This window comes from Myodes glareolus, chromosome 13 (assembly GCF_982192425.1).
Source record: "Myodes glareolus chromosome 13, mMyoGla1.1, whole genome shotgun sequence".
Lineage (NCBI taxonomy): Eukaryota > Metazoa > Chordata > Mammalia > Rodentia > Cricetidae > Myodes > Myodes glareolus.
In genome coordinates this window covers 24,620,797-24,631,003 of record NC_142038.1, presented here as the reverse complement: position 1 = coordinate 24,631,003, position 10,207 = coordinate 24,620,797, and the positions used below count along the sequence as shown (strand labels likewise).

Below are 10,207 nucleotides of genomic sequence, written 5' to 3'. Positions count from 1 at the left end.
TTTGTGTCCCCAGACATTTCTGGCACCCTTACTTTCTCTAAAGCACCACCACCACCACACACACAGCTGCTTGTCTGATCTCCACGTCACTCCGCACAGCTTTTCTAATGCCCTCTACTCTAGTAGCTAATGAGTTCACTGTCCTGGGCTTGTTTTCTTCTAAATTCTAATAAAGTTGTCCTTGAGCATACAATTGAGGTCATTATTAAAATCTCGTTAATGAAACCAATATATTTTGAACTTGCCATGATTTATGACTTTGCTCTTTAAACTTCATGAAACATAAAAAGACACCTGTGTAGAAACACAGAGTTTGAGGTAACTTAAATGTGTCCTAGATCATGGACATATTATGGATATGAAGTATCTCCATAATCAACTACCTCTTACTTCCTTTACAAAATGTATTTTATGCCAGGGATGTTGGCGCATGCCTTTAAACCCAGCACTCAGGAGACAGAGGCAGGAGGATCTCTTTGAGTTTGAGGCCAGCCTGGTCTACATAGTTAAGTTCCAGGACAGCCTTACTTATTGAGACCCTGTCTCAAATAAATAAACAAACAAATATAAATATTAAAAATGTATTTTATTAACGACACTAAAAACGTCAAGAGGAATTCCAATTCTCTCTGGTTCAGTATTTCTCAAACATGATAACCAAATGAGGTGAATAGACAAATAAGACATTGAAATTTTCATATGTAAGGACTTAAAAAACCACAGACAATAGAGTAATTTTCTTTGGTGTAATAAAGAAACCAAAGGTATTGATTGATATTGATTCAAATAAGGTACATACCAACAACCTTATAATTAAATTATTAGATATAACTAAAGTGATGTAATCCTTTGTTCTTCCTGGTGAAATTTCACACAATCTCAAAAGCCCACACCAGTTCCAGTTAGCTGTCTCTACCTCACACTTCTGGATCAGATGTAACCAAGCATTCCGCTACTGCTCCAGAACATTCTTGCTTGCTGCCATGCTCCCCAACATCAGGGTCACAGACTCATCCTCTGAAACTGTTAGCCCCAATGAACTCTTCTATAACACCCTTGGTCAGGGATATTCACAGCAATAGGAAGGTAACTAAGACGCACACACATATATGTGTATGTATATATAAATACAACCTGCCAAGTCCGTTTAGTGTTGCTCAGATTATGTGTTTAAGGGTTGACCACTTGGGATTGTGTTATTGGGATTGACCAATCCTGAGTGGTCAATCCTAAACACACACAGACACAAAAAAGGCTTTTCCCTGAATAAGACTGATTCTTAGTATCTTTTCTTTTAGATATGGGGCCTTACAAAATTTCCTCACCCCCTTTTGGCATGCCAGCTGGTACAGGTCTTGTTCATGTTACCATATTGTTAAGATCTGATGGGTGTAACTCTGTCATATATAGACGACTGCATCCCACAGCCTACATTGTGGTCCCCAGACTCTCAATATAAACATAAGAACTAATGATAGCCATGAATGAAATGTTAGTATTAAATATACACTCATAGCAAAAACTATGAATACCACAAAAAAGCCTTATACATCTTTAATCATTTAGACAAACAAGGCTGGCAGATAGCTAAGTGACTACCTCCATCCAATACATTCATATACAAGAGGGGGCATTTGGTCCGGACAGCCAGACAGCCAAAGCACTTTTATAAAGGACCAATACGAACACAGCAGTGCAGTAACAAGTGCTAGTCTTACTCTTAGCTTTTTTCTGACTAAACCTTCCTATGACACTGTCTCTGCTGACAGAGTATTTCACTATGTCTTGATAAGAAAAACAAGATGCATACAAATAGATTGTTTTTAGACAAATATAGTTTGACAAAATATAGCTTGACAAAACAAACTAATATTAGTTTTCTAGAAAACACTAATGTTAAGATAACCAAGGTTACGTATTTCTCATGTTCTTTTTCTGGAAAATGGTTACATGTAAATATTTTATGTGTGTATACATATTTTTACAAGTAACTATATATGTACTGTTTTAGTTTAACAGAAAATAGTATTTTTAGCATGATGTTTTACATGTCAACTACGTGTCTTTATTTTTTTGCACTAAGAAAACTTGTGACACATATAGGCTTCCTACTAGCATTCTTCACAATTTACAACTCGAATGACTGAATATCTATATGCTGCTATATGTTACAGAAGTCATATGACAACAAAAATCTAATGTCTGAGCCTTTGCAAATGTGAAGCTACTTGGTTTTTCATTTACACTTGAGATGAGGCACTTCAATGATTACCCAAAAGGGGCAAGTATAAACTAAAACTCTTGATGTTAATCTTGTTCTTCATTCGGGTGTGATTAACTTCAGATGGTTTGCATTATAAACTTTTATTTTTTGTCTTCCTTTTGTTCTAAGTTAACAAGACTGTGAAATACATAAAATACAAACATCACAGATCGGTTACTGTGCTCACAAACAAATGAACTCAACATCACCTGACAACACAAGTTTCAGAAGAGGGCTACTTCAACACTAAAACTTGCACAGCTTTATCATAACCATGTATAAATACATTAGGATTGAAAGGGCAAATCTCTGCACTATTTCTAGATAAGAATGTCCTCAAATGCATTAACTGAATTACAAGCTATAATCTTACATATGCTTTTAAAATACTGAATTTTAAGATAAATTCATAGGGCTGGAGCAGCAGCCCTGTAGAGGCCTACATTCAGTTCCCATCACCCACATGGCAGTTCCCAAGCATCTTCCTGTTCTTGAGGTTTTGATGCTCTTCCAGTCTACACATACATGAGTATATACACTTAGAGGAGGCCAAACACATTTTGTACACATAAAATAAAAAAACATTAAATTTTCTAATATTTTAGTCTAATGTTCAATCGTAAGGTTAAAAAAGCACATAAGAACAAATATTTTGTTTAGCCAGTATTTTGTAAAAGATCTTCAAAACCAGTTAGGACGACTCACTTTCAACCTTAAATCTTATTCTGTATCTATGCATTTATAGTGAATGTTTGGTGAATTTAGATAATAAATATTAGATTAGATACTAAATTCCAATTTTCCATAAATTCATTGTATTATATTTTGCCAACTGTCTGAATTCAATATTAATACCTTTATTATTAAAGAAAATATCTGACTCTAACTTTTAGGTTTATACAAAAAGAGTTAAAATCTTGACAAGAGACCAGGTTTGGAGGTACATGCCTACGATCCCAGCCTTTGGGAGGTAGGCACAAAAGGGTATCAATGATAAGGCTAGCCTATATAGCAAGATTCTCCTCTACAAACAGAACATTTGTAGACCTGTTAACTACCAGTGATAGATAAGATTAGTGGCTGTTTATAATTTGAGGAAATTTATAAAGCCTAGATATACCCAAATAACTTTTGATAAAATACAAAGTCAATACTCACTTGAACATGGTTAGTTATTCCAAATCCATGCATCAAAACATTCCACATGTGTAGACACATTTCAAATCCATGTATCAAAACACTCTACATGTGCAGACAGTACTCTTAATTCCTCTAGAGACAGACTAGCTTGTAGCCAATGTGATTTCAGACACAGCTCTTCTAAAACAGAGTTAGCCAGTACTCAAATAAACACAAGAGAGAGAATACATTTATACAGAATGACAGAAGTACTGACTTTTATTATTTACAACTGCATGGATCAGGATTACAATAGAAACACTAGTGATACCATCTGAACAAAAGCAATGATTTATTGGAAATGGCAACAAATAAAAGATTAACAGTTTCCGAAGAGAATCAAGCAATTATCCAGGAGCTGCAAATCTGACTGCAGTTAAGTCTTCCAGTGTCTTTTGTACCCTAATGACTTTCTCCTTTTTTGCCAACTACCTAGAAAAACAAAAATAAAAAAAAAAATTATGTACAATTTAATGATTCTAAATTATGTTTTAAAACAATACTAACATGGTAATGATTTCAAATGACTTTAGTCCTTTTGTCCTGGTATTACTTTTTAATCCTTGAACCTTTTTTGCATGCACTGTGCTTGTATTGTGGCAGCAAACTGTGACGCCCCTCCCCCTGAACACAAGGAATTAAACACATGCAAGCTATTTCCGGTTTCCCATTCTGTTTTAAGTAATATAATTTTTCCAAACCAGGTTGACAGTTTAGAGAAGTTAATAATAATAATAATAATAATAATAATGATAAAAAGATGCTATGAGCAAAACATTCTTAGTGTACTAGTTTTAAGCAATTAGAAATCAAATGTCAATTACAAAATCTGTATTTAAAAGAACACATTAAATTCATGTCTTCATGTCAACTGATGGGTTTCTAGACATTTCCTTCAATATGTAAACATGAAATGAAAACAGACTGAAAATGATGAATTCTTTTCCAGCTTTAAAAAAAACCTGGTTGCTAGAAATAGACTGTAAGAAATGTAAAAAAATAAACCGTGCATCTGAGTAATAAAAAAAAAACTATCTAGTCCTGAAGTCTGTAAAAATACCTGATTCCTATAAATGTAGTACCCAAAAGTAAATAAATGAATAACAAAGCAAAAAGAACCTGGTGTCTACTAGTAAGTCATGAAAACAGGTTCTCTGTTGGTTCTGTGGTCTAGAGTAATTTATCTAAAAAACAGAGTTTATCACTAGTTAATATATTTTCACAGCATAAATATCTCAAAAAAGTCCCTCTATAATGTACTACATACATGTATGTATGCATATATATGTATATGTATATATATGCATACATACACACACACATACACATGCATTAATAAAAGTGATTTTGTTCTTAATGGTAATGTCTACAGGTCACTAATACATGTCTGGTCTATAACAGAAAATAGCTAGATCAATGCCATTCATGAAAAAAATACTGAAAAACTATTTCCATTGAGAATTATTAACCGCAGAAAATAATGTTTTTAATTTTTGCTGTAGTTTGTTTTTTCCATCAACCAGGGAAACTTTTCAAGAAATTCCTCTTTGGTCCATGCAAACTATGGTAGACTAGTTCAGCAGTCCAAGGGACAATAGCATCAAAAATGGAAAAGTGGACAAGAGTAAGAAAAAACGGGGCTTTAAAATACACCAGAATGCAGAGGAGATGGTATGACCTATACCATAAGTGAATTTTAGCTGACAGACAATGACAGCATTATTGACCACTATATTACTTAGGAAATGCAAAACATAGAGCTATTAGATTAAGCAAAAGAAAACAATTAATATCAAAACAAAATTTTAGAAGATGTGATACAGCAGAAGATGCAAGTCTGCATACTGTTTCACAGGGTGACAACTCTCAACTTGCCAATATGTATTCTCTGTAAAAAAAGAAGAAATTCAGCATTCCATGCGGATTCTTACCCCAAACATAAAGCTCTTTCATTCTGTCTTAAGTCTTTATGTTACATCTCAGATAAACCAAAGTCTAGGCACATCAAAATTAGATGTGAAAAACTTTCATTCAGTAAAGAATCCATTGGTCTTCCGCATTAGAGTTTTAACCCAGCCTGTTTAGTCCATATGTTCTTCAACTGGACTTGAGCTCACATGGGTAAGCATGAGAGAATACGACCACAAAAAGATTTTGTGGCAAATGTTCCAATAAGAAAATTCACAATTTGCAACTAAAACCCAAGGAGTATGTAACACTGCTCTAGTTAGAAAAAAAAAAGTTATATTTACTTTCCAAAATAATTCTACTGTTCCTAAAATATAAAACTTTAAAATGGATAAAAATATTACTCAACTAATTAAGCTTGAAAGCATTTTTAACAATAAGTTTTACTCTAAAATTATTTCTTACAATATTGAACAAAATTAAATAGGAAACAGCACGTTAAAAAAAACAAAAATAAAACCGCCTTGTGAGCAACATAATATGGTAAGAAAATTAAGGCACCTATAATTGCAAGCAAAGTAAAGGGCCAACTGAGAGTCATGAGTGGGATGAAATCTGAAGGAAGAGGTGGTTGAGGCAATCTAGGTAACAAGAAGGCTGATCCAGATGCTGAAGCTGAAGAAATCTCGCAGCAACAATTGAGGACATGGGGAGGGTGAGAGTAGGTAGGTGACAGATGAGTAATGAAGCAAGGAAGGGGTACAATGAGACAAAGTCTATCTTTATATTACTTCATTAAAAAAGAAAATCTTCCAGTTTTAGTTCATTGAGTTGTATTAAAAAAGCTGAAAAATAAACAAATAGAAATGTTATAAAAATAGCGTATGTGGTAAATGGCCAGTTTAGAAAAGTCTATTTTATAAAAAGTGATAAAAACGTGGTCTACTTTTCACATGCACCTTGTTACCTAAGAAGCAAAAGCCCCAATTTTGTCACTTTTGCACACCTGTATTTTAATATAAAGCAATCTATGTAAAAAGCCTACTTTAGCAAAGAAAATATTTACTCTTAATTAAAATTGCAAGCTTTTCATGCTGTACCATGAAGAATGCTTTTTACAGCAAATAGCCAAGTATGCATGATGCCTTTGAGAGCCAAAACAGACAAATAGAGGGTGTATTCTATTCTAGCAAATCTACAGTGAACTTACAACGCTGTAACAGCATGCAAAGTCATCTAACGTAGCTATCCACAACCAAGATGTATCGATATTACCTTCGCTTCTGTCAACTTAGTGACGTAAAGGGAGGTCAGTGACATACTGAAAACTAAAATCATCTACAAAGAACTCACACACAGAAGATATATACTGAAAATACTTAAAACTTTCTATTTCACGATCCATTAAATCATTTTACATAGATCTCTCTCCTCACTGTAGAAAAGTTATCAAACCTATCTTCACTGGATTTAGGATACACACCAAATATACTCTGAAAATTTAAAAATCATAACATAGATCCTTTTAATATCAGATTAAACTGTCAAAGGAAAGATGGCTGTAAAGGAAAGAACATCACTGGCTGAAAACATGAGACTACTGTAACTGTTACACTTATATTGCCTTGAAATAACACAATCCAGTTACAAACAGGGAGAATGGCTGACGTGACATGGTAATACAGGAGCAGGAAAGTCAAATGTATTACTGTTCCAAAGTCAGAATCCAAAACTCACCGAAAGTTCTTAATAACAAACTCTGTAAAAGGACCAAATGAGCCAATCTCACAAAAATCCTCCTATGCTTTTCTGCATTCAAGTTATTGTTTCTTAAATATAAAAATAACCCTAAAAGAAAATGAGTGACTGCAAGCAGAATAAATCTTACCCAGAAGCAATTACAGAAGCAATGTAATATTAAAATGCTTAATATAACCAAGAAAAGCATTCAACCAATTTAAATTTCAATTCTGAAATCAAAGTGCTCAGAGTCCTGTTCTTAAATTCTTATAGCAGTTCCAACAGTGCTGCGAGGGACCCTAAAGCTGTTCTCTGAGGACATCTGTGAAGTCAAAACCACCTATGGAATAGTACTAAGCATTTATTTACTTGTTAAATTCTCTTTCTCTTTCAAATACATATTTTGTTTTCAATGGAAACATGGGCTGAGTACAAAAACAGATATTACCATAAGAACTCTATTAGGCTAGTAAAGGAATTCATAAAAACATAAAGCCGCATTTCTCTTATTAAGTGTTTTTTCATTTCGAAAAGGGGTTTGAGTTTTTAAATTTTATTTTAAGTGTATAAGCGTTTTGCCTGTATGTATACAGGTGGATGATGTGTGTGCCTGGTGCCAGCAGAGATCAGAAGAGGATGTCTGAAGCCCTGGAACTGAGTTCCAGACAGGTGAGCCACCAAATCAAACCTGGGTCCTTTATTGAGAGCAACAAGCACTCTTAACTACTAAACTGTCTGTCCATGTCACGGAGATTGTGCATTTCATTAGAAATATCACTCCTAATTTATAATGAATTTATTAATTATAGTTTTTTTTTTAATTCCTAGTCTCTTTTTGTTAAGGCTCCATATTGGTAGCAATCACCCTCTCTCAACCAAACTTGCAGGAAAGCGGTTGGACCTAGAAGATTCTGAGTGAAGTAACCCAGATCCAGAAAGACACACACAGTGCTGACTGTTCTCTCTCACCTGCGGTTCCTACACCAATCTTCAGATGTGAGTGTACAACATGGAGTGTCACAGAAACAAGTACAAAGGGACCATGGGGTGGAGGTGGGGCCTGAGGGGGAAGACCAGGACACAGGTGATATGAAGTAGGAAATGGGAAGGGACTCCAAACAGGGAGGAGGGGGACAAATAACACCAAGGTAGTTTGATAATCAAGAAATCATATTTTATATTTGCCTAAAATTATACAAAATATATATTAGTATACACACACATCTTAAAAGAAGTTAAGCTACTTGCACTAACAATGCTCCCAACAAGAACCACAGACTAACAAAAATCTCAGTACCACACTCAAGAAACCTTTGAAGGCTTGGTCAGTGTAGTCCAAATGACTACTAAAACCAAACAGATTACCAATGTGGCCCTTGGTTATCTCTCAGGGGAAGGTCGGATCCTATTGCTGAAAACCACACATTGAGGTTACATGACTCAAATGACTTGAGCTGGATCTGACCTGAAAGCCTCTTCCTGTGGTCTAACATTCATGATTCCAGAAAATACTATGAAAACTATCAGAGGAAGGAAGCAATTAATTAGCCCTATTTAGCTGCAACACCTATGAACCACAACAAGTACCACACAAGTGCAAGAAGTGGCATTCACATGTTGGTGGCAACCAAGAACTGTCAGCTTCCCTGGGCTAGTGAGGTCACGGATCTTAGAAAAGAATCTATTACTGACATTTTGTCAGACCAGCATAATCCTTCCCACATTCTAAATCTTATCCTTACATCCTCATGTAAGTGTGGCCACCATATCTCACCAAAGCTAAAAAGAAAACAAACACAATGCAGAGATCAAGGGATCATGGGGAGCCTGCTCCAGTAGACATGTCTACATCAGAGCTCCTGCATCTCTGCTTGAGGGAACAATGTGGAAGAGGGGGAGAAAGAAAGATTCTAAGAGACACTGTTGCAAGTCGGCTGTAAAATAGTATCCTAGAAAAGGCTGTATAAACAAGACTGGAACTATAGCAAAAATCAATGGGCCTTTTTAATGTCAAAGGATCCAACTCGCAGACAAAGCACTACAGGAACTACTGACTTCTCGCAGAAGAAAACTTGGCCTCCCCCAGAGATGAGTTGGCTGTTCCATGTTGAGTGGTCAGGTTTAAAACCATACACGCAAAGAACAAAAACGGGTACAGCAGGTTGTAAAAAAAAATAGTACATAATATATATGAGTATGTAATAAATATAATAAGAGGCTATCAAATTGAGATCGAGTGTGTGTAGAAGCCTGAAGAAGGGTTCTTTGCCAACGAACTTAAAAATAGGAGGGGCCTGAAGGTGTCAAGGAGGAAAGTGATATAATTCTCTTTTACTTAAAAACATTAAAAATATTGTTGCTAATATATAATGGACTTATTAATTGTAATTTAAAATTTTTCCAATTCCACTTTTTCTTTCTGAATCTCACTCTGAAACCTAGGAGGCCTCGAACTTGATAGCAACCACAGTACCTCAACTTCCCAAGAGCTGAGATTACAATTATGATCCACTCTACCAGGATTCTCGGATCAATTTCAATTAAATAAATGTCAATAAAACTCTTCTTGATCCTCAATCACCTTTCATATTTAAATGATACCTGATACTGAAAAGTTTAAGAACTGCTACTTTTAATGTAAAATGAATTTAAAAAATAAATTAAAAAAGAACTGCTACTTTTTCATGATTTAAATAAGGTGGAAAAGGTAAACTAAACAAATAATATAAAACAAATACTCCTAAGCAAGTGCTCCTCCTAAAAGCAGCTTTGGCAGTCAATGAGAACAGACCAAGTGACTAGATGGATGTGAGACAAATACTTAAGCCAGTTAATAAGGCAAACCAGAAAGATTACAACTGAATAGCTGACTGGTAAAAATGCAGAAGAGAATGTTACTTCCATTAAAACAAGTTGAGTAAAAGCGTAAGCTGAAAGTACAATAGGGTACTGACACAAAACTTAATGACAGGAAGACATTAACCTGGCTTACAGTAACAAATCTTACAAAAGAATTAAGCTGCTAACAAACTGCAACAAACAGTTAAAATCAATGCCAATGGAATTCGATCCAAGCCAGAAAAGCAGACAGCCAAACCATCTCTGTTGTCCACACAT

At 34.9% G+C, this 10,207-nt stretch overlaps 1 protein-coding gene across 2 annotated transcripts in view; it reads right to left on the bottom strand.

Moving 5' to 3' along the window:
• Positions 1-567: 567 nt before the first annotated feature.
• The window catches only part of Txnl1 (thioredoxin like 1), a 30,529-nt gene continuing 20,889 nt past the window's right edge, over positions 568-10,207 (bottom strand). The window contains exons 8-9 of one of the 2 annotated variants that reach the window (XM_085699797.2): positions 5,288-5,330; positions 568-3,874 (exon numbers count right to left, since the gene is read on the bottom strand). In XM_085699797.2, the coding sequence (XP_085555923.1) occupies positions 5,292-5,330 (39 nt within the window). In that variant the 3' untranslated portion in view covers positions 568-3,874; positions 5,288-5,291. The remainder of the gene's footprint in view (positions 3,875-5,287; positions 5,331-10,207) is intronic. The other variant, XM_048419684.3, reaches the window with a different exon arrangement.